Raw genomic sequence first — 25,878 nt, 5'->3', positions numbered from 1 at the left:
GATCAAAATGCTACTTATCAAATATGTAAACTAAAATAAAAAATATAACACCGCACAGTCAAATTCCAAAATGTTGTGCTAATCGCATCAGACTAAATGACGCAGCATCAGGTACATAAAAACATAAATACTTCTAAGTACCTCAACTTAACTTCAACTAACTGAATGAGTGTGTGAAACATCATAACAACCTTTTCCTTTTTCACAACAACTACTCTTTCAATGGGTGATAAAACTCAAAGCGCGTTCATCTGGTCTGTCCGTTGTACAAAGCTAGATGGATGGATGGATGGATGGATGGATGGATGTGTGTGTGCACATATTCCATGTTATTGCACCGTGTATTTTCTCAGCGATGCTGACAGAAGGCAGACAGTGCAGACGTGGTGACAGCATAGACGGAGACCAAACCAAAGATCGGCCTCTGGGGAGCGGGTTTGTTGTGGAGGACTGGGCTTGACTGAAGGCAGGGCCGCCTGTCACATGTTAATCCAAGCATTTGTGCGTACTTACAGTACATAAAATATACACACACAGTCATGAATCCTTGCGCACTTGGTTTAAACTTGAGATTATGCATGGATCACACACACTCATGTGCGTATGCATGGACACACATACACATACCATTGTCCTGTGTTCATAGAGTGTTATTAGCACAGTCACGGGCATGTGGTTTGATGTGTGGCCACACCTGTTCCTCACCTGAATCCACTCACAGATCCTACCAAGGGCCCTCAGGCTCCTCTGGGGCCTCAGGAGAACCCCTGCACGTATACACACTGCAGGCAGAATGGAAAACATCACATCATCAAACCAGTTCCCTTTCTCATTTCAGCTGTCCAACCTCCTCCTCTCCACTATCTATTTTTTTGTCTTCTCAAGTCATCTAGCTCATTCTTCTCTTCTACTTTGCACTCCATCTTTTCGCCCCCATCTCTCATATTCTCTCCTTCCTGGTTCCTTCTTTCAGTCTGCTTTTCATAAACTTCTGGCTGAGCTTCACCAGCAATCCCAGAGGCGTAGTGTGAAACGCTAGACATTTCTGAGTGACTGCCAAACAGATGCAGGCTCCTCTGGTCTGCCCCTCGACTTGAACATCCTCTCCATTTAATACCACAGAGCCATCGGCAACAGGGCAGCCATTGCACTGACATTTCGTCCTTTTACAGAGGAAGGACAGACTTGACAGGAGTTGCCATTTAAATGAATATACTTAATGGCCATTTTGCCCTGGTATATTTTCAAAATTAGCAGGGATGCAATGCTTGAATTCGATGTGTTACCATGGCGCCGGGCTTATTCATCTGAACATTTTGGTGGCAGATGTGTGAAACATTTCAGTCGTGATTATCTGTCAACACATGGAATAATCACCCCTATGTCAAGGTCTAAAATGTATTTTACAGCAGAGGATTTTGTTACTCTCTTTATTGATATTTGACCTAATTCTGTTTTCATGTTTTATTGCATGAAAAAAATGTTTGTTACGTATGAATTAAACTTCCTTCCCCTCATTCCCCATTATTGACTTGAAGTGCATGTCAGTTTTTCAAACAAGGTCAGATTTTAAAACCCATCACTTACACTCGCAGAGGCTGCGTTCAGAGATAATAAGGTTGAGTTCAGTGATGCTTATTGATGAATATGTTTTTTGAACTCGCTAAGTGGATTGACACCAGTCTAATCTCTTTTTGCCATGTTGATTCTGAAGAGGGGGAGGAAGGAAGGTTTAAAGCTTTTATCTGGGTTAATAAATTAATAGATGGATTGATAGATGGTAGGGATAAATCTCCAATTATCAGCTTGAGCGAGGGAGAGCATGAGTGGAGACATAAGCTCTCCAACTAGGCTAATCCTGTATGTCTGACATGTATGGACATGCCTTTTGATTCACGTATGCTGTAAATGTGATTGTGTCAGCCCGTGAAAACTATATGTTCCTCATATATGACGCTGCAGCAGTAACCTGCACTCTACTGGTGGTCATATTAAGACAGAAAAATAAGAATGGTATCCACTGTATTCCTTTAACTCTCAGGCCCATGACTGCATCTGGATCCTAGGACTCGCCTGAATGGTTTGTCCCAGTGCCCTGGGCCTGATACTGGGGAGCATGTGATGAAGGCAGGAGTATCTATCAGCTAGCATGTCAGAGACCGGAAGGCCAGGGCAGTTGTTTACTCACCTTATCTGCCTGAGAAATAAAGCCAGCTTTGACACAGATAGCAGACACGCACACAAACAGTGGAAGACTCCGCGGCAGTGTGTGCGCACACACCGAAACAAACCGCACAAACACACGTCTGTGCTGCGAGCCACTGACCCTTGGGCCGGGTTCATCTGGGGACACAGACTGACAAATGCGGCTGGGCGGTGACTCCCAGACAGCTGGTGGTCAAAGGTTGCCTTTCTATCTGTGCCCTCATTTGGCTGATTGTTTTTTCTCAGGCCTCATCTGCTACTCTCGATCTCTGTGTCTGTCTGTCTCTTCCTCCTCTCTCTTTCTGTCAGCTGAAAGAATAAATCTTCAGTTCATGGCGTAGGTATGCATATCTGGCTGTTGGCTTCCCAGTATCAGAGATTTTCAACCTCTTTCTGGCTTACTTGGGAAAGCCCCCACCATCTCCGGAGGATGAATGCAGATCAGTTTACTGGAGCACCAGTTGATGTTTAGCCGCTGTTGGTGCTTCTGGGTGTGTGCGCAGGTCATTTTGTGTGTGTGTGTGTGTGTGTGTGTGTGTGTTATCTGAGATCTGATTTGTTTGAGCTTTTTACACAATGTCCTTATTTGACACTGATCTGAAAGGTCTAAAGAGCAACATGAGTCATAAGAGTTGCTGGGATGCACACACACACACACACACACACAGCAACACACTTACCCCTCCTCCAGAACACACATCTATGCATACGCAGAATACTGACATGCAAACTTACTCACAAATCATGCCCATCATACATTATGCCTCCATTGGCATCACCCAGTGAGGAGTTTTACGCAGCCATTCATCGCTCCCCTAATTCATTAGTCCAAATGAGCATTTATGCAGAGCACACATTATTTTTACAGGCCCGCTTTATGTGTTTGTGTGGAGTTTTACAACCCTCATAAAACACGTCCTCCAAGCCCCAGATAGATTTGGGAGCATTTATTTGCATAGTTCAAAAAACCCAAAATAAATCGTTAGTGTTTTCTGGCCCAGGCTGGATCAGACTGAAGGGTGTGATGCAAACAGTGTTGTCTTGTAATTTGAATAATATTTTGTTGACATTATGTGAAAATGGGAGAAGAGTGACATAATGCTCTTTCATGATGGCATCCATTTATGATGTGAATATTGCCTGCACACTTTTCAAATGACATTTGAAGCCTGAAAGTAAAGTCTGGCTTCAAGTGTCATGCAGTCAAAATATACAGTTGTCTTTAAGCATGCACACAACGTTAAACCCTTTCAGCTTTAAATCTCCTCGTGCCTAGTATACCATTACTGTCGGACTGGAAGACGATTCAATAAAGTTAGCAATTGAAATTTTTGATTTACACATATGAAATGTTTGGGCTCATTTAATGTGGAGGTGTGGAATACAATTCAGTGATTTGGCATGCATTTTTTTATGGTGGTATATACTGGAAAATATAATGACGATGATTTCAATCATATTGTCCAGCTCTACTTCATCTACTGTAAGTACATTTATTCACAGATTGCGCAGACACAGAACAACATTTGAATTCATTTGGAGTCGTGTTTCACTCAAACTGACAAATTTAAGTCAAATATTCTCACTCCTTTCAGCTCTGTTTTGAACTCCACCATCTCGTGAGGAGAGAAATATATTGCTCTTTAGCTGCTAAATGATCCACTATGTCCACCAGCTAGCCGCCAAATTTGGCTATCTACCGTTTGGTGCTAAGCAGGTAGTGTACAGTGGGTTTTTAGAGCTTTTTTGCCAAAAGCTATCTACTGCTGTTGTAAATGATGTTGATGAGAGCCGTGATGGTGAACCAAAACAGTAAAGTTGAGGGCCGTACTACAAAACACAAAGACTCAAAAGAGCTAATTGAAAGTGCAATCAAGTGATAATTCACTGTGGCTTTGTCACTACGAGCGAAAGCTTTCGCATTGCATGTTATCATAAGTTCAACTGTTAATAAAAAAAATATTGATTGGAGTAGCTTTAAAGTTCTTGTCCTTTCAGTTCATATTCCCAAACCAATTTGTACAAACCAGTTACCAATTACCACAAACCAACAAAGATTTAGTGAATGTAGGGCTTTGACCCAGGGCCATTGCCCGCTTTGCCCTGTTAGTATTCCTGCCTCGAATATAGTATTATTGCTCCTCGCTTGCTCTGAAAGCCAGACGATCTTGTCCACTGAGCATGGTGCTGAGATATTGTCCCAAGGGGAACTGACACAGTAGGGAATAGTGATAAAAACGCTTAGCCAAAAAGGTCACAAGGTCATGCTCTCAGCTCCCTGTACAGTCCACAAAATACACACACACACACACACACAGACTCCTGGTTTGAGTGGCAGGTTTCCACGATCTCCCTGTCAACCATAGGCCTGGATCATAGCACACACATTCATGGTCATGTGTGTGAGACTTATTAATGGCGGGAGGACTGTGAGTAGTTCAGTTCAGAATAATTGCCTTGTTAAAAAGTGATGCTGCTGCCTCTTGGTGGCTGTGGCGTTGTGTGTGTGTGTGTTTGCTTTTCCGCGTCTCCCCTGTAGTGCTGGGTTTGATCGTGTCAGCTCCCTAGCTGGTGCCCACTGTACACTGCTTTCACTCCCCCTTGTACCCTCCTCTCCTCCTCTGCTCTGCCAACAAGTCTCTCTTTCTTTCTTATTCCTTCTTTTATTCTCTCTGCTCACGTCTTTCTTGGCGAGGCAAAACGTTCCCACAGCTCTCACAATCCCCCTCAAGCCCCCCCTTCCTCTCCCTCTCTCTCCCCCTCTTTCTCAGTCGATCACTCCCCCCCTACCCCCAACCCCCCCCTTTCTTCCTCTCTCATTCACTTCTTTTCTGTCTTTTTCTTGTCTCCACTTCTCTCCTCTGTCTGTCTCTCTTCCCTTTTTTTCTGCTTTTTTTCCCTATATCCCTCCCCCCTTCCTCATTCTCTATCTCCCTCCCTTGTTCCCTGCCAAAGACTGGTATCACATGATTCCCACTTGTGCCCAGGCCCTGCTACACACAGACACACACACACACACACATATATATCACAACATGGATAATGTGGGAGTACCACAGGGTGGCTCCTGTCTTTTACGCAGAGCTGTGGACCTCACTGCTATACATTCTATACTCAGTTCTGTTTGTATGAAACCTACACATCATTTCTACACGTACAAATATACACAATCATCAGTGCAGTTTAAACAAGCCTGCCAGTGTCTTAAGTGTTTTACAGCATGTGTGTATTGTCCGTGTCGTGTTGTCAGGCCAGCTGTGACTTGAAAATGAAGTATTTTTCGGGGATGTGATCAGAAACACACTCTAAAAACAGTGATCTCCTCTTTAAGTTTTTGAGAACTGTTCAAATCTAACATCCAGTCCAATGTGAAAAATACTGACGAATTTCTGTAGAAATTTTGAGTTAATTCTTTGGAGCCACAGCTATTTTATAAGTTGGTAGGAATTTTGACTGAAGCAAGCTATGCCAGAGAGCTTTCAGCTCTAACCCCAACCTCCCCTCCCTTCTCGCTAAAGCCATGGCAGCCCTGTTGAAATCTTTCCCACTGCTCTCTCTTCCCCCTGCGAAAGGCAGATTTCTTTAGCATGTGGTGCTGCTTGTGCCCCCACTGCCAACAAGTGACATCTGCTGGCCAAATGGAGCAATGACACCTCTCCCTATGCATTTTCAGTTTAATGTGAATGTTTGGATAGAGAGCTTTAAAGTGAAGACGCGAGGAGGGGAAGTTATTTTCTGACAGTGACGGTCAGAGCTCTCAACACTAGCCTGATTTTTTGCTGTACAGAAAGCACTTTTCTGTCCTGAGAACAAGCCGGGTAGCAAAGAGACTTTGCTATGTCTGTCTCTCTCTTCCTCCCTCCCTGTCAATCTCTCCCTGTACATCACAGCTCATCAGCATAGGCACAGATAAAAGATAAAAGAAACAGGGCAGAGGGAGAGGGGGGGGGGGGGGTGCATACATGGGCAGCCAGCCAGCCGCCCCCACCCCTCCATCCTTCTACCCCCTGCCCTCCTCTCTCTCCCATGGTTGATTCCCTTTAGGCCCCTCTCACCCCTTCTCACCCCCCTCTCACCCCCTGGCTCCCCGGCTCTGTGTGGCGTTGGCACAGAGAGGGCGCAGGCGGCACACAGACGGCCACGCAGATGGGCAACGGGCAATGCAGGGCTGCCTCCCCACACCTGCTCCTTGCTGGCACAGGGCTCGGGCCAGGCGGCCACGCAGCACACACACACACACACACACACACACACACACAACAAAAAACACAGATGTGCATCTAACGCAGAATTATCTCTCTCTCAATTTATTGAACTTTCCCACATATAGACACGGAGTCACGGGGAGCACGCACGTGCAAATACTCCCACGAGCCGCTCTACATGCTGGTGCACACGCATGTTACGTGTTTTTAAAAAACAACGCTGTCTCCCTCCCACACTCCGATGCTCAGCCTGTCTGTCACAGATGTTTACACGCTTATCTCCAACTGTGCCTCAACATGTGCTCTCCAGAAATATTTGCACATATACACTATCATAAATGTATATAAGACACAATCACACAAATCCATAGCCACCAACTGATGTATTTATAGTCTCACGCCCACACATTCTCACTTCAGCACTACCAGCACAGAAACACATTTCACAATTAATCACATCGCCCCATGCTGTGCTGTCACATAGAGTTACATAGCAGGCATTCAGTGAACTATGCACTATTGTCACTTTTCCAATGAATGTGGGAACAAAGATTGATTATATAGACTTAGGTTGCCGTTTCAGTGGATCGAAAAGATGGGCATTTGCAAGCCTAAGAGCCTGTAGCTGCTATTTTGTTGACACCACCATAGTGTTGGAGGAATTGCCAGCATTTGAAGCTGCTGGTTTAATAGGTAGGGTGTGGATTTGGAAGTCAAATAAACTTCCCAGGAAAGCGCCAAAAATAGCGGAAGGGAAAATCCATCCTAAAACAGAAAGCCCAGTCTTATTCCTTTAGTCTTTGAAAGCTCAGTCTTGAGTTGTAAGCAAAAATGAGCTGCTTCATTGACAGTTAATGGGCCATTACTCCAGTCACAGAATGTGGGGTGCTTTTAGAAGGATGCAGGCTGTTTTTCACTACAAACCTGAACATGGACAACATGTGCCGACATAAGTCACTCAAATTCAGCATCGATTTTTATCCCTCTGCGTTGTCCGTCCAGCTCTTTTGAATGCCTTGAAAGAACTTCTTCAAATTTGGCAGAGACGTCCATTTGGACTCAGTGATGAAGTGATTAGTGGGCAGTCAAAGGTCAATGTGACCGGCTCCTCACAAGACATATTATGGCCATAACTCAAGAATTGATTACTACATTTCACAGTTGGACAATGAAATGCCGACACTTTTGACTGGTCAAGAAAGGTCAAGCTCACTGTGACCTCTAATGACCTTGACAAAAACGTTTTTGGCCTTAACTGAAGAATTGATATATTAATTATGGCAAAATTTCACACAGATGTTTAATGGGATTCAGTGTTGAAGTAACTGTGAGTGGATGAGTTTCACCTATAGCTCAGAGAGGCTTTAAGAATCAGTTTTTACCAACTAATGCAATAATAATCCTTCATTTGGTATGCCCACCTGACTTCATAAAATCCTATTTTGTCCCCCTAACTTTTAGTGTTTAAGGTTGGTTTACTTACTAAAATCTCTCTAAACATTGTTCACTGACTGTCCGGCAGCCAAAGTCTGGATGAGTGAAGAGAAAAGGTCATAACAATGTTGACACGCTCACCTGAATCACCTTCAATTGTTACCACGCGCTCAGAGCAATGCATTTAATGAACAGCAGAGTGGGGCGACAAGTGCCCTGTAAAACATTGTTTGCCCTGGGTTAAGTCTGCCCTGCCTTCTTGGTGGTGGTTGTTGGCAACAGATGGAGCTTGAAGGAAATACCTGCTGATACTATTCAGGGCATAAAAAGTACTTTCACCTCCCCCCGCACGTTTTTTGGACAGAAGAAAATCTGTTTTTTTTAATATTACAGTTAATATTCTCCTTTGAAAACGTTTGAATAGGACATGGATGTAAAGTAAGCATTAAACAACAGTGAACATGATTTTAAGTGAACAGTACATTTTAATTTGATCTCTTTTTAATGTTTTTATGTTGTTGTTATTTTTGGACTGCATTGTGTCCCCCGCATCTAAAAACCAAATGTACACCCTTGCAGTGGAACAGCATCAGACTTTATCTTCATCCCCAGCATTAGAACGCCCTTCTAAATATGACAAAAACAAAGATAACTGAAAGGAATAGAAAGGATAAAGTCAAAGTGGATGACTGAGTTGTGTAGCGGCTGAGGCTGCTCTTCCAGATGTCCTAATGGCTCAGCAGGAACACAGTGTAACCACAATGTGATTTGCTCCCCTGTTATTATGTACGTTATCTAATGAAACAAATTCCCATGCAATATTCAGGGGCACCTTTGGAGAAAGTGGCCTCCTGTCACAACTGTGTTCATTTCTCTCAACCTAATGGTGAAATCACAGTGAGCTAGGGTCATTCCTGGGACAGATAAACTGTCAACTACTCCACGAATGCTGCTGTGTCCAATAAGAACCACTGGCTTAAAGACCAGGGTCGGGAAGAGATTTGCTTGTAGATGATTGAAGCGGACGGGGTTTGGAGAACCGGAAACAAATCTGCGAATGAAAACAGAGAGGGGAGAAGAGGGATGAAGGAGGTGTTGGAGGAGGAGGAGGAGGAGAAGAAGGAAAAAAAGAGGTTTGAAATGAAGTCCAATAAAAGAGCCGAATGAACATCTGTGTGGGATAGCCGTGGGGATTAGGAGGGTTTGGAACATTTTAAGCGCATTAAAGATTAAAAAAAAAGGTCAGAATGTTTAGCAACATACCGATAAACCTCTTAAGCGAAACCCAATTGGGGAGGCTGTTCGGTTTCTTTATCCAAGGGCTGGTGGAGGGTGGAGGGTGGGGGTGGAGAGAGTGGGTGAGACTGCGCAGCCACACACACTTGAACTCAAACAAACTCTTGTATATATGCAAGTCAGTCCGTGCAGTTTGCCCGTACGCCGTCTGCTTTACATCCATCCTCCGTCAGCATGAAGCCAAGCATACATGCTACATTATATTTAGTATTTCTGTATATATATCTCCATATGCATGTGCGCTGCAACCCCCCTGCCACATCTAGAGATGTATGGACGCAACACCACAGCTGCATTCCCACATTAACCCAGAGCACTGAGTATTAGCTGCAGCTGGTACCCACACACTCCACCAGGCATGACAGGGTTTGGGCCTGCATGCCTAAACGCCACAACTCATATGGACAGAACCAGAAGTCAGGGACGCTGCCGAGCAGAGGAGGTGGAGTGGGGGGGTTACAGAATGAGGAGAAAAGGGAGCGGTAGAGGCGAGACAGAGATGAAGAGGGAGAGAACAGTGGTAGATTTGTCCGCAGAGCTCCCGAGTGGTAGGAGGAAGAGGCCCCTATCATTTGACTGTGAACTGAACCATGTCTGGGGAGCTATCCTTAAATGACACAGCACACTGAGGGTGGAGACAGAGACGCAGAGTCAAAGTGGTCATGGCTGTAGACTGCGGCTATACTGACAGTCGAATCTGTGCATGTATTTACACATGGCCTGTATCATGTTCACATTTGATAGCAGCTTACTTTTACCGCTGCAGTCTTCTACTGCTGTCCCTCAGCAGCTTCACTTAGCAGTCAGAGCACCACCGCTTTGCTCAAGGGCATTTCAGCAGCGGTTTTAAGAAAGAAGAGATAGTCAATTGGACATTTTTTAGTCAATTGGAAATTTAAATGTGCTGGTGTCCTATCTGACGTGTTCTTTGCCGAGACCGACTTCTTTTTAGCAATAACTCTGTGTTCCCAGATCTTTACTTTAGTCAGTCTATTGTTATTGTTACCTGTAGAAACTACAAAAATAAAACCCATGCTTTAATAAACGGAAATTATCCTTAAAAGGCTCTGCTGCTGTAGTGCAGTTGGAGCTCACTGAACCGTAGCAGTTTGTTGTGCTTAAGCACTTTGCTCATTGCGCTGTCCCCCTCATTCATTCATCTGCCATCAGCTGTGTGTGTGTGTGTGTGTGTGTGTGTGTGTGTGTGTGTGTGAGAGAGAGAGAGAGCCTGTGGGTCTCTGTTAGTGTGCATTTATCTGGTCTGGGGAAATTCTTTGTTTTTCAGATTTTATAGAACAAGAGCAGGAGAGACACAGTGTGATATATTAAAGCATGTGATGAGTTACTGGTTTGAGGGAAGGTGTAGTTGGTGCATATTACATTTCCATCTTATGTTGTTGTGATAGATCACTGAAAACAAGAAATGAGAAAACGTATTTATGAAAATGTATATGCTTGCTGTCCTTAAGTTTACATTTTATCTCCAGTGTTGGACCGGTGATGTTGATTTTTATGAATCTGAAAAATCCTCTTCACTTAGTGCCCATTAGATTACAAAGGGCCTGTGCGCTTGTGATGCACAAATAAACACTCTAAGCTACTCGGTAAATTAGCAAAATAAAAAGTGCCTGTGTGAGCAGTGCGCACTCGTATATGAATGTGTGCACAGTAAATGAGTCCATTAGCGCTGGCAATGGCCGCCTGTGTAGCAAGCGAGTGAGCATGTGTATGTAATTTTACATTCAAGTGTCTCTTAATGATTTCCAGTTGTGTGTGTGTGTGTGTGTGTGTGTGTGTGTGTGTGTGTGTGTGTGTGTGAGAGAGAGAATGTGTGGTGGTGTGTTGTTTTTGTGTCTGTGCCTATGATGAATGGAGTGATTAAGTAAGTGTGATTCTGAGTGTGTGTGTACATTAGCCTGGGTGTGAGTTACTGGCCTCTGTCTGCATCTGCAGTGTGACAAATGTATAGCTAGTGTTAACTTTTGTGTACACGCTGCAGGTGTGTATCAGCATACTGACCAAGAAACAAAATGAACTCTCTCTGTGTGCGTGTGTCTTTGTGTGTGTGATTAGAGTGATAGCATGATATATTTGATGGCGTGTGTGTGTGTGCTGTATTATCTCTGGCAGGGCGTGTGCAGGGGGCCTTGGGGCGACTGTGTGCAGGAGATAAGGGTGATTCATCTGTGTTTAAATGTGTGTGTGTGTGTGTGTGTGTGTGTGTGTGTGTGTGTGTGTGTGTGCGCAAGCAAGAGCATGTTTGTGATTCAGAGGCATGTGTGTCCATGTTTGTTCCATGCATGCAAGCATTGGACCACACACTGTAACTGCTCATGTGGTTACATACTGTGTCACACCTGGGTGTTGTTGAGTGTGTGTCTGTGTGTGTGTGGGGGGAGTAGGCATCCATATTAACACACGTATATTTCAGTCTCTCCAGAGTACGTCTTGTGTTATGTTACCTCACCGAGGTTGATGGATAGATGGTGTGTATTTGTATTGATTGCAAATATATAAAAAATCATGGCGGCAGACCTCTTCAACACAGAGTTGCTTCTTTCTCTTCAGAGATTCAGCGGCGGTTTGAAGTTTGATCTTTACTCATTTCTGCCACTCAGTATTAGAAGTCACAGGAATAATATAGAAAGAAAAAAGAGAGTTTGGGAGTCTAAACTAAACTAAATATCACAACAAACCAAGTAGGGTAGGTGCTCCTTAAAGCAGCACTTCAATTATTTTTATTTGAAACATGAGTCAAACGACTGAGTAATATGACAGGTGCCGCTCATAGTGACAAACCCACAGAGAATTACCATCTGACTCTGCGCTTTCCTTCAGTTCCATGGACTGTTTTAGCATCTTTCTGTTCATTGTTTTGATTTTCCTGGATGCAACATGCTGTTTTGATTCTCTCTTTACTCTCACAGCTCTCATCAGCCTTGTTTCTCGACCAAAACAGGCAATATCAGTAGCTACTAGTAGTAGGCAGCAGTTTTTGGAGAAAATGCTCTGCCATGTGGTTAGCGGCTAGCAGGTGAACATAGTAAAGCGTTTAGCAATTAAAGTTGGTGAAGATCATAAATAGAACTAAAAGGAGAGTGAATATTGGACCTTGAATTCGCCTGTTGGAAATACAAGTCAGTTGCTTTGTATCCACTGGATGTAGAAAAAACATTTTCTAACATGTTAGCCAACCTAAACAGTCAGCTTCTTTCTGCTGCCCCCAAGTGGCCAAAAAGAGTTTTAATTTGACCATCATCATGAACCTGTAGGTAAATAGGACTCAGGATCCTTCCAAGAGGTCCCAAAAAGAAAATTGACATATATAAAATTTTGTTATTTTGCTTTGTTTGTGACATACAGCATGCTTTCACCTCTCCAGGGCTCTAAAACCCTTCAAATGAAACAGTCAAGAAAACTCATTCTAGATCAGATCATTGGACTTAAATGGCAGTGTGCAACTTTATCCATGTAATTGATATGAACAACTTTTTGTTTTAAATGTCTTAAGCTTCATCACACCACTTCTCAAGTAATGAATGATTATGCCCATCTTTTACAATTTTAGAACATTTGTAACATTTATTTATTTATTTAGCTGACGCTTTTATCCAAAGCGACTTACAATTGCTATACATGTCAGAGGTCGCACGCCTCTGCAAGGAGGCGTGAGGTTAAGTGGACAGGGACACAATGGTGGATGTCTCACAGTGGGAACCGAACCTGGGTCTCCCACAAGGCAAGCATCTTATCTATGCGCCATGACCACCCCACCCTGTAACAACTTTTAAAGATCGGTTTCAGCTCACATTTTGCCAAGGAACCAGAGAAGTTATTAAAGCCAACTTTTGGAAGATCCAGTTTGGTAACTGGAGTGGATTTAACACTTTAAACTGCTGAAAGACTGATATGTTGAAAAGTCAACCTCCTTATAGTGTAGCATAGCGGCCGCCAGTCGGTTTGGTGCCAAGAAATACAAGAAAAACAACACATTGAGCCCATGCCAGTAGGCTATATTATTATCTTCATTCGAACTAATTGCCAGGCCAAACAGCGACACATGCACACACAGGCTTCAACAACCACTCACCATTAGGGACTTTAACTGCGGTGTGCCATCCCTGTTGTCATGACAACAAGGCACGGAATTTTGGCTTGGAAACTGTCACATAGTGTAAGAGGGATTTTTCAGAGGCACAAAGGTTTAAAAGGTTTTAACGATTTGTGCTTGTAGTGAAATGCACGATTAGGATTGTCGGGGTGAGCACCACCGCGATAAGAAAGGCCTCAGGCTTTTTTTATTCTTGGTTCATCTTACATGATCACCTTATGTGCCTTGAATGATTCCCTTATTTTCCTGTTTCCATCCTTCCTTATACTTTATGAGAGTGTTTGACATCTGTGATCATCTCTTTTTTATTAAACTCATACACTCTCTGTAACATGCTATTGGGCAGGCAACACGTCACTTGCAGGATTGCAGACAAACAACCCCGTGGTTTTATCCTGACTCTATTTGCATTGCATATCCTCTGTAGGTCTTTTTATCTTTAAGACCATTGGGTCTGTTTGTGAGAGTGAGTGTGCTTTGTAAGCATGTGTGTCTGCGTGTGTGTGTGTGTGTGTGTGTGTGTGTGTGTGTGTGTGTGTGTGTGTGCCGTCAGCTAGCAGGAATGCATTCGTACCGCCAAAGCTAAGATGGCTGCCAAGCGCTAAGATGGCTGCCAGGATTCCACAGAGCGACAGCACGAGAGAGAAAGTGATGCAGAGACAGAACGAGTATGAGAGGAATTGAGGGAGAAAGATGTAAAGATGGACTCTCACTTCCTCAGAACGGGGGGAAAGTGTTGCGGGAAAATAGAAACTCTATCCTTGTGTGTCTTCCCGTCTTCTCTTCGACCCAGAGTGATGAGGTTATTTTGTTTGTTTCTTTTTGTTTTCTCGGTTTTGGCAACTCACAGACAGGGTGAATAGTGCAGCAGTTTGCTGGCATGTCGTCCACTAATGCCACCCAAGATTAGGACACTGATTTGGGCTTAGAAAATGTTGAGATTGGGGGGCTTATTACTGGCTGCAAGGGGGCCACGTTCTGGCAAAGGAGACTTGGCCCAGGACGGCCTTAAAGCTTCAGTGCTGTGGGGTAATTGGCCTGAATGGTATATATGATACAACCATAAAACTCTACAAGGCTGCATTACGCATCAGAGGAAGAATGGTAGCCAGCGGGCCAAACAAAACTAGCTGAAGCAGGCAGCTCTCTGCCTTCCTGCCCCTATAGATGTTAAGGTAAACACACACTAGAGATACAATCCAAACAATGCCTAGAACCCTAAGTACATTAGCCCTCAAGTTACAAAGTGGCAGTGAGAAGCTGAGGTTTCTTGGGACCTTTAACACTTAACCCAACGTACTCTTTCAAAGGCCTTTACTAAAACAGCATGTATGTTATGTCCTTCGGGGAGAAAAAGGTATAGAAAGAGAGAAAAGTGGTTTTGTCAAAGTAAACTCAAACAGGAGACCCACTCCAAAAAATCCTCGAAACCCAGAAATGTACACTTTACCCCTAAAGTACCCCTCAGCTTACAAGTCAGCAGTGGAAAGCTGAGGTTTCTTAGGACATCTAGCACTTTACTCAACCTACTTTGTCTAAGGCCTTCACTAAAATAGTGTGTGTGTATGTTTGAATGGGTGGGAGTTCCTGAAAGAGAGCTATAGAAAGCTAAAAAGAACAAGTCTAAATGACACTCGAAACTGAATTGTCTTTTGACACTTTTCCCAGTAAGTCTAGAATGTACATTTTCCCACAGTGACGGACTTCAGAAGTTAGGATATTAACGTTTTGATTTGCCATTTTATGGCTTTCAACTGAAGTTCAACCTGAGCGGAAAAATGCGGCTAACTTTTATCTCAGCCCCATGTCTGTGTCTTTTACGTGGAAAGAATGAAAGAAGGCGCCATTTCCCATCGATTTTATGACGAGTTCCCCATGATGCTAACCTGCTCCCTCACCTTGGGTAGTGTCCATACATCTGTCCACCTCACTAACCGTCTCTCTTTCTCTTTTTTCTTTTCCCTCAGAACAATCAGGACAATCAGACAACACAAACCAGCAAGGAGATGCAGACGTCAAGCCCCCACCAAATGGTTAGTTTATGAGTATGACCCGTTTGCACACACACACACATATGCGTGCATAAAATATTTGACATACCTGTGCCTACATGCCTACATCACTCTGATACAGACGGTAACACACATGCACACACACTGTGTACATACACCACCCCTACATACAGGCCTCTCTGTGTGCGAGTGTGTACCGCCAGAGTTGGGTCTAAGTTTATTATGGTAAGGAAAGCTGATGGTACTGTAGCGTGGGGGTTGTGCTGGGATTGTGGCGGGCCACTCATAAATCACACTGACGTTATTGGAAGATGGGAACCACATGGCCGCTGCCGAACTGAGCACTGACCTCATGCGCCATGGGATGAAGCGAATGAGACAGAGAGATGGAGAACAGGAGAAAAGTGAAAGGGGGTTTGAAAAAAAAATAGGATGGGGAGGGGGGTTAAAGAAGGGATGGACAGATAGAGAGAAGGATGCAATGAAGGAGGGAGGAAGTGTCATTTAAACACACACCGCATAGATCTGAAAAACCTTGCTTGGGGAACTAACAGAACTTCAGGGCACACTAGGCACCTACTTTATTTTCACAGTTGAGACTGAGGTGTGTGTGTGCTTTTGTACCTCTATCCTCCGTCCAGCTTTGGATAATTCTGACAATTTTGACGATTTTAGCTAGTTTATTCACTCACAAATGTAGGCCTTCATAATGGGTTTAGGAAAAGACAGCATAATGTGAAGGCTAGGCTAAGGGTTAAGGGAAAGGAGTTAGCAATTAATTTTGGAGTTAGACCTTCAGTGGTCAAACTGATGTTTTGGCAAAATGGAGGGATCAGAAACAAACTGTGAACACAGTGCAGCCATCCAGTTGACACAGAGCTATATTAGCATTCACTTGTACTCATGCTTCTGGTCACCTGGCAAATATAGTTCTGTTTTTGGTCTCTTTGATGTCGTGAGAAAGATATTTGGCTCCTTAGCTGCTAAATATTCCACAGTGAGTGTATTGAGGGTTTTTAGAGAGTAAACCAAAACAGTAAATGTCTGGGCTGTTGAGCTGAAAGATGCTAAACTGGGGGACTAAGAAACTGCACGTTCAGGTAATAATTCTGTTGGTTCGTCGCTACAAGCGAACCCTTTTACACACAAGCAGTCATGTGATCCAATCCTTAATATGAAAATATATATGATTATAGTCAGAATAATGTGGGGACAAGTATTTAGGTTTAAAACTAAAATTGAGGTTAGATTTAGGCATAAATTCAAGTTAGGGGTTGATGGTTAGATATAAGGGTTAACAAGGATTATTACAACTCAGCTCTTCTTTTTATATGTTTTGCCATCATTCTTATCAGTAATGATGGTGTTATTTGTACTCGCTACAATCTGGGAACACTGGGACATAGCTAAAAAAGAAGTCAGACAGCGCAAGAAAGACAAGCAGTCAGAGACCATTGTAAAGGTTTTAAACAAAATCCCCAGATTAGCCAAAGCTTTTTTGCAAGCTAAAACATAGGTGAACAGTCAAAAGACTTCCCATTGGAAACATCCATCACAGTTTGTACACCAATTTCCTGATTCAACCTTTACCTATTGTACTTGCCATAGTGATGAGCTCACTTTGGGTTTTACCTAAAAGATAGATAATCTGGCTTGTTTACAACCCGTCTGCACACGGCGACTTTGTTGTAGCGATGTCTTTGTGTTCAGATCTCAGCAATAACTTTGTTGAGTACAGTGTATCATCATCAGTCAGATCTGACAGAGTTGATGGCCAAAGACATGAAATGAACACGTGTTTATCAGCTCCCTCTCCGTGTGTGTGTGTGTATACTGATATGTCTGTCTGCATGTGTGTGTCTGTTTACACGTCATTTTTTGCATGTTTGGTGTATGCAGTCCGCTCTCACATGCTCTTCTTTCTCTCCCGTTTACCCAGGCCACTTGAGTTTCCAGGACTGCTTTGTGACTTCAGGGGTGTGGAACGTTGCCGAGCTGGTCCGCGTGTCGCAGAGTGAGTCGCAGCTGTAGTCAATCTCTACATAGACAACACACACTCCCTGTCCTTCAGTGTACACTCCATACAATCACTTTGTTAAAATATCTTAATAGTGAAATTACACTTGGCAGCAGCTTTCATACACCAAGTAACAAACTTTTTTTGTTGGGAGAACTTACTTTTAAGGAATTAATTAGTGTTTTAAGGATACAGTTGGTGTTACTGTATATTTTTCATGTTGTAAACAAAAATGAATTGATTCTAATGACAAGTATTGTCTGTGAGCTCAAAGCTTGATATTCCTCTGTGCTGTAGAGCTATTGTTCAAAAACTTAAAACAGTCAACACACACACACTGTGGTTTATTTTGACTCACCCCCGCATTTACGGTCCTGCTGCTATAAATATTCACTAGTGCACCAAATGTGGATTAATCCACAGCTGAAAACAGTTCCCAACAAAAACTACAATTTATTTCTGTTTGTTTGTATGTTATTTACTTATAACTACAGGGGCCTACTCATTTAGACATTACTGTGGCACTTTTCTTATGTAATTATATATTTTTGACCAGTTTGCAAAACTTGACATCTTCAATAGAAACCAATGGGTCAGTCAGAAAGTTCTGAGAGATGGCAGGACATATTTAACATATATAAAATAAGAGTAAGATTACTCAAAAAAAGGGACAGAAGCATTCCATTCCAGTCAAGGTTTCGGTTTGACTTCAAAAACATAATCAGAAGCAGTCTGATGTCAGGACAGCTAATAATAGCCTAAACACCAGGACACCAACCTGCTTCTGATTATGGCACCATATGAAAAGTCAGTGGATCACAAAAGTCAGGAGGATTCATCCTGTGGAGGGAAGTGTCTGTATAAAAGGCTGTGCCAATCCTTTAGGGGATGTTCACAGGATAAGTGAATCCAAAGTCATTCGGACTCATCCTCTGGAGACCATGAATGCAAACTGAACGGCAGTCTATCCAAAAGTTTTTTGATATATTTCAGTTTAATCCAAATTTGTGACCGACCTACCAACAGACCAACATTGCCATCTCTACACCAATGTAATGTAGGATAGAATAACACCAGCCTAATCCTTTAAGAAAATAAATTATTGATTACAGAATGTAGTTACACACTTTCTGACATTATTCTATATGATGTGTGTGTGTGTGTGTGTGTGTGTGTGTGTGTGTGTGTGTGTGTGTGCGCGCGTGTGTGTGTGTGTGTGTGTGTGTGTGTGTGTGTGTGTGCGTGTGCGTGTGTGTGCGTGTGTGTGTGTGTGTGTGTGTGTGTGCGCATAACTCAGCCCCTGTGGCTACAGCGACCGGCCCCAACTTCTCCCTGGCTGACCTGGACAGCCCTGGCTACTACAATATCAACCAAGTGACCCTGGGGCGGCGATCCATCACCTCCACCCCCTCCACCAGGTACACATACATGCACACATACAAACACCAAAATCTGCTGAAAATGAACTTTTTGTGTGTACTAATATTCATTTCTGAATTCTTTAACCTCTCAACACTGCTGTATTCTTTATGCTTAGCTGGCTCTGCTTTTTGATTGTGGTATTTCTTTCGCTCTTTTCTCCCCCGTTTTCCTTCTTCACTGCTGATCCTTCTCATTCCCTCTCATTTTTCCCACCAATCTGTCCATCACTTTGTCTGCGTTTGTGTCTTTTGTCTCTTGTCATTTCCCCTTGCTCCCTCTGCCGCCCTCTCTCGCTCATCTTGTGCTGCAGGACTGAAATGGAGCTTTATGCAAGTCTCCCACGGAGGTAGTTACACTCATTACAGAATGTCTCCCTTGATACTAATGTAACACAGACCCCTGCATCACACTCGCACAAAAGCCACACATGCATGCTGTCACATAGATATGCACATGAGTGCACGCATATTTAAACATTTTGGATCAGCGGTGAAACGCTGTACGTTCACAACCCCCTTTTATTTTATTGGTCACAGATGTATGAGCCTATAAGAATCTGCAAACACACACACAAAAGCGTTCCAGCATCCCCATGCACATTTTATGCGCTCGTTTTCTAGCGTGAGGCTGCTTTGGGGATATGGATCCAGCATGTTGAATAAATTCTGGCCTCATGTTTGTCTCGTTGTCTCCAGTTGTGTTACGATGTCCCCCCTGGCTAAAACATAATATGAAAACAAAACACTGAAGGGAAACCTTGACATTTAGAATTTTTATAACTCTTGATTCCATGCAGACACATGCCTGATTCCAGGGGAAATAAGCACTCACATTTGTCCTCAGTTGTCCCACAAATGATATGTATGCATTTATAAGAGCCACAAACACCCATTAGTAGTTGTAGTTTAGCAAGAAACCAGGCTAACATGTAACATTTTTTAAGGAAAATGGTAAAAACAAATGGTAAAAATCCCTCTAACTCCTTCCTCTTCCCCTTCTTCAAGAGTTAAACAAACCCCCTCCTCTCTTCTTTTTCTCTCAGCTCCAACAAGCGCAAGTCCATTGACGACAGCGAGATGGAGAGCCCGGTGGACGATGTGTTCTACTCAGGCCGTTCCCCAGCGGCTGGCAGCAGCTCTCAGTCCAGCGGCTGGCCTAATGATGTGGATGCAGGTAGTCCCGCTACAACCTCCCCATCAGATTCTTCCCAGTGGAGCTGGGCTGAGGTCCACATCAATTCAGACTAAAAAATTTTACTGCTTTTTAAGTTATAAATAATAAGAAAAGTTGATGGAGACTGCAACAGAAGCAGCTCTTCCAGTGTTTTTTCTTTAGACACTGGCTTTACATCAAATTTTAAAGCCCCTGAAAACATTTTTTTTCTCTCTGTAACATTAAAGGAATAGTTAGAACATTTTGGAAAATACACTTATTCACTTTCTTGCTGAGAGTTAGATGAGGAGATTGATACTGCTGTCATGTCTGTATGATCAATAAGAAGATGCAGCCAACAGCTGGCTATTAACATAAAGACTGGAAAACAGGGGGAAACAGCTAGCCTGGCTCAGTCCAAAGGTAAGAAAACCCACCTTCCAGCAACTCTAAAGTGCACTAATTAACATGAGATATCTTGTTTGTTTAATCTGGACAAAAACCAAAGTGTAAAACGATACAATGTGATTTCACTGGGGGGTAATGTGCCAGACTATTTCTTGGTTGGGTGCAGAAACTTCCTGGAGTCTTCTGGTTCTTTTACAGATTAAACAAACAAGATAGAACATGTTTATTTGTGAGCTTTAGAGGTGCTGGTAGGCGGATTGCAATACTTTGAATAAAGCCAGGTCAAGCTGTTCCCCCTGTTTCCAGTCTTTATGAGAGCAATGAGGTAGTAACTTCCTATTTACTGTACAGACATGAGATTGGTTCTCATCTTCATATCTAACCCTCAGAAAGAAAGCATAAAGTGCATTTTCCAAAATCTTGAACTACAACAACTATTTATGACTAAGCAAACAACAGTTGTTGGCATCCCATTTTCATTCAAATGTTGCTAGATCCTGTTCGGTGCATCGGGGTACGTGTTCCACCCACTTCACGCTATTGAAAATAGCCAGAAACAACCCCCCCCCCCACAAATCTAGGAATCGCTCATGTGAAATAAACAAAACTAATGTACCTCTGGCTGAAAATTGTGTGTTAATGTACGAGCAAATCATTGACAAAATATGTTTTCAGGGCCCTTTTAAAATAAACGATTTCAGGTGTTAATTATACACTAGCTGACTTGAAATGGACCAGAAGCCGTAGCTCTCCTCCTTCCACCAACATGTCCCCCTTTCCTCTGTATTGTGTTTACCCTTCTCTCCATCACTTCACGCCCTCATCATCCCGACTCTCTTTCTCACCCTCTTGCATTCACAACTTCTACTCCACTTGTAACCTGTACCCTGACCCCCCATTGAGCAGAACAGGCCAGTTTGAGATAAGGGCTGTTGTTATGCCACATCCACGTTATAGCATCCTTTCTCACCTGCAACAGGGACTTAAAGGGCCAGTTTACCTAAAACACATACACAAACATATTTACTCTCTTACCCCAAGTGCTTTCAACATGCAGATAGTTTTGGTTTTATTTGCAGAGGTTTTGAGCCACCAAAACCTCTCCAAATAAAACCGTAAACTGTCATGCTTACGAAGTGAGAGTGTGAAAATATATCTGTTTTTGTTTTGATTGAACTGACCCTTTAATCAGACCATAAAACTGAGAATTTTGAATTAATTTATCCTAGTGTCTATTGTCTGAGTTGTCAGTGAGGAGAGTGGCAGAAATAGGTATATTTAGATATAATTTGCTCGTTAGTTGTTACGGTGTTAGTGCTAACAAACATTGAGTTTAACTCCTGGGTTGTATGTGTGTGTGTTTGTGTGCGTGTGTGAGTGAGTGTGATGTCTGAGATTCTCTAAGCTACATAATGTAGATATAACACAGATAACTCTCAAAAGCTAGACTTTTGTTTGTAAAAATGTCTATACCCTTTTGTGTTTCCTTTTAGCCATTAGACTTTGGCTTACTTTATCAGTATAGCCATTTAAATAAGACAATGACAGGCTAGTGTAGTGAGATCTTTATATATGACCGTATCTTATTTAAGGAATAGTTTGACATTTTGAGAAATACGCTTATTCGTTTTCTTTCCAAGAGTTAGATGAGAACATTGATACAGCTATCATGTCTGCACAGTAAATATGAAGCTGCAACCAGCAGCCAGTTAGCTCAGCTTAGGACAAAGACTGGAAACACAGGGAAACAACTAACCTACATGTCGCTTTAACAATTTAGTTTTTGCACAGATAAAACAAACAAGGCATAACATGTGAGCGTCAGTGAGCTTTAGAAGTGTCTGCAGGTGAACAGCCAGGCTCTGTTTTCCAGTCTTTGTGCTAAGCTAAGCTAACCCTAACTAGCTTACACTAACAATATGTAATAGGTTTATTTGAACTTTACAGGTGCTTATATGTAGTATGTTACCTTCAGACAGAGCCAGGGTAGCTGTTTCCCCCTGTTTTTAATCTTTTGTGCTAAGCTAACATTAAGATAACCAACTATTGACTGTAGCTTCATATTTACGTTGCCGTGCAGTTATGACAGTGGCAGCAATCTTTTCATCTAACTAAGAAATCGAGTAACTTAATTCCCAAAATGCCTAACTATTCCTCTCACATTATTCCCCATACACCCTCTGAGTTATACCATCCAAATGCTTCTGTGTTGTCTGAGTATTGCAGCAGAGCAGCACCAGTGTAACCACCCATTTACTTCTTAAATCATAACCACTCACGCTTTGGCTTACAGCATTCTTAACCATCATGACGGATACCATGTCAAATGTATTTACAGTAGACTTCATATATGTCTTGGGTTTGGTATTTGACTTTAGGGATTCTGTTAAATTAAGTTTTCATGTGTTCTCCAATTTATAACCATCACTCCCACTCACATGCTGCCATTTTAATACCGCCAGCAGTAATGATGTAACTTTTATAGACACTTGCTGCACTCTATAACATTAACATCCCCTGTTGCCCATTATTTAACCACCCTTCTTTCTCTCTCCCATTCTTTCCATCTCTCTCTGTCTTTGTCTTTTTCTCTCCTCCCCTCTTCCATTGTTAACTCTTCCCTTCTCCCCTGTTTGGCCTTTCAGTGCAACACCATTTGGCCAGTGTGCAGGAGAGGAAGATTAAGCATGAGAGCGATGGAGTGCAGTTTCCTTACCATGGTTAGAACAACATTAAACATTATACTGTGTACATGTATACATGCTCTACTTCAGCTAAAACCACCCTCAACTTGTCTCTTTCTGTCCTATTTTCAAGTCTGTTTGCACTTCCTGTAAGCTCTCCGAGCATTTTCCATTTGTCCTTTATCTTCTCTTCTCTTCATCCCTCTCTTGTGTCTTGTTCTCTGGCTATGCTGCCGCTGGGTGGGGTTGTGTTTCTACCAGATGTCTGCTGTTGTCCATTGTGGGTTTACCAAAGCCTTTTGGTAGCCCAGTAGCTCCATAACATCCACCGCCCGTCTGCCTCAAAGATGTTGCCGTAAATCTGTGAAAGAATCAGACATCTAGGAGGAAGAAGACATCCCTGGTGCATTAAAAAACATGAATTACTCTTATCCTGACATACAATGTCTAACAATGTGTAATTTTGTGCATTATCATATCCAGAAACCACATTGTTGAGACACACCACATGCACACAAACAAAGTTTCCCGAGGTGGTGTGAATTTGTCAGCAACATTCAGCTAAGTGCTTTGGGTGTTGTAATTTTGTTGTCGAGCCCAGAGAGAGAAAGCGAGCGTTGAAAGACACCGAGAAGGAGGGAGGGTGTGTGTGTGTGTGTGTGTGTGAGTGAATGTGAATGAGGGTTTGTTGAGTAGCAGCGTTGGCCGCTTCATCCAGCCGGGTTGTTTAGACGGAGCTGTTGAGTGGTGTCCCACCTGCTGTAGGCCTGACGCAACCGTCTCTGAAAGACAGCACAGGAAAAAACAACATACGACCCAAACAAACACGACTGAAGGCGCTCAGGTGTGTCATCAATGCACAAGCCACCTTCTGTCTCCGAGACATGCTTACTCACTAACACACACATTTGCAAATGGATGGCAGACATGCACACGCACACGCACACTCAAAAACCAAATTTAAGCTCTTTCTCTGATTTACATTCACACACACATACACATACACACCCCAATCTGGAGAGGAGCAGCGTTCCGGTCCAGATGGCGCCTCCATGTGTCTACAGCGAAGGGAGCTACTGGGTTACAGCAGACATCTGTTCTGGTGATGGTGGTGGTGGTGTTGGGAGTGAGAGATGAGGAGAAGAGAGGAGGGGCCGAGGATAGGAGGGGAGGGGGAGGGAAGGCCTCTGCCTGCTCTGGAGGTGATCCTCTACCTGAATGAAAAGCTCTGAGGCATAGCAGGTGATCATGTAATTCATCATTAAGTCTGCTGTCTCCCGTTCTGCTCTGCTCTGCTCCGTTCTCTCCTCCTGCCTGCTTGCTCCCGCTGCTCAATGGTGGGAAAACCCGCTACCAACATTTCAATAGGGGTGGGGGTGGGGGGTCCCAAGTGTTTGTGGTATTGACAGAGAATTCCAGCTAATTATTTGGTGTTATGGCTTCAAAACTGTCGTGTGTGTGGTTGTGGGGTTGTTAAGGTGTCCTTGCTTTGTCTGATGCACATTTACCTTAGCGTTTGAGTGCTAATGGTGTGTGAGGTCATTAAAAAGGGACACAACTCTGCTAATGCACATCGTTTCCTGCTTACCTGAATGACGAGTGTGTGAGCTCTCTTTTTGGTGTGGTGTGTATGGGGTTGTGCACATGCTAGTGGACCAGTTCTGTGACAGTTAGGGGTTTGTGTGGTCGCCAGCTTGTTAGCGTGGCAAGACTAGAGGGTCATGGGAGCAATTGGCTGCCAGTCTGCTTGTGCAGTGTGCCAGGAGCAGGACACAGAAATAATGCAGAACAAACAACAGTGTGTGTGTGTGTGTGTGTGTGTGTGTGTGTGTGTGTGTGCGTTTGTGTGTGTGTGTGTGTGTGTGTGTGTGTGTGTGTGTGTAGACTCACAACAACCCACACACACACACAGATTAAGGGAGAGATCAGAGTAACTTCTGTTAGCTTTATCAGACAAAGCTTTCATTGGGCATCTGGGCCTCATTTGCTGTTCCTCACTGAGAAGCCACATAGTACCAGATATTTCAGCAAGATACTGACTAATTAGGGAATATGATAGAGACTGAAAACAATATGTATAATTTAAGGCTGTTTATGCATAATAAGCCAGTTATAATTGAACTTGTTCTGTGGTGGCACGCAGTCATCCCTATACCTACCACAGGGGGAACTGGAGCCAAACAGGCTTAATTGCAGGGATGCATTGAATCCACAACATGTTGGGGTTCAGCTTGTCTGTTTTTAACCGCACGAGCGAGGAATCCATACACCAGTTGAAATTATACATTTTACCCTGACGTTCTGAGCATACACAGTAAAACAGCACATTCTTTAACATATTGTTTCGCAAAGTTCGTTAGATAGCTAACCTATTTGTTTTTGTAAAGTTTCATCAAGTCGCAGTAATGACGCCTTGCTGCGTGCTTCATGATTGAGATACTGGCTGACCTGTTGCCGTGGTGAAAAGTAACTAAGTGTATTCATTGAAGTACTGAAGTACAATGCTGTGGTATTTTTCTTGAATATTTCTATTTAAGGCTACTTCATACTTCTACCATATACATTTCAGATGCAAATATTGTCCTTACATACCATGCATCAATATCTGACAGCTTAGATTAGCTCAGATCAAGGTTTTACATACAAATAATAGTACAGTATATAAATTAGCAACAGTTATTCCATTAAAATATGCTTACTGCATCAACAGTTATAATACAATATTATGATGTGTACAATATGATAATGGGACAGTGGCCATTTTGAATGAGTACATTTACTTTTACTAATATTGTACTTCATCTTTAGTGAAGTTTCGAATGCATGACTCGAGTATTTTTACAATGTGGTTTTAGGTTAGGTTAGGTTAAACTTTATTGTCCCCGAAGGGAAATTTGGCTTGCGCACAGTCCATTGTTGCTTCATAAAAAAC

At 43.0% G+C, this 25,878-nt stretch overlaps 1 protein-coding gene across 22 annotated transcripts in view; it reads left to right on the top strand.

Moving 5' to 3' along the window:
- The window catches only part of nfixb (nuclear factor I/Xb), a 134,373-nt gene that overhangs the window by 88,572 nt on the left and 19,923 nt on the right, over window positions 1–25,878 (top strand). For 12 of the 22 annotated variants that reach the window (XM_038693115.1, XM_038693129.1, XM_038693178.1 and 9 more), the window contains 6 exons: window positions 15,219–15,284; window positions 17,203–17,277; window positions 18,578–18,698; window positions 19,013–19,048; window positions 19,745–19,875; window positions 22,908–22,982. In XM_038693115.1, the coding sequence (XP_038549043.1) occupies window positions 15,219–15,284; window positions 17,203–17,277; window positions 18,578–18,698; window positions 19,013–19,048; window positions 19,745–19,875; window positions 22,908–22,982 (504 nt within the window). The remainder of the gene's footprint in view (window positions 1–15,218; window positions 15,285–17,202; window positions 17,278–18,577; window positions 18,699–19,012; window positions 19,049–19,744; window positions 19,876–22,907; window positions 22,983–25,878) is intronic. The other 10 variants (XM_038693238.1, XM_038693275.1, XM_038693105.1 and 7 more) reach the window with 3 other exon arrangements.

This window comes from Micropterus salmoides, unplaced genomic scaffold (assembly GCF_014851395.1).
Source record: "Micropterus salmoides isolate LMB-PRFRI ecotype aquatic unplaced genomic scaffold, ASM1485139v1 Ms_hic_scaffold_10, whole genome shotgun sequence".
NCBI classification, from domain to species: Eukaryota; Metazoa; Chordata; class Actinopteri; order Centrarchiformes; family Centrarchidae; genus Micropterus; species Micropterus salmoides.
Note: the sequence above shows the minus strand (reverse complement) of the source record. Positions and strands in the feature narration are given on the sequence as shown.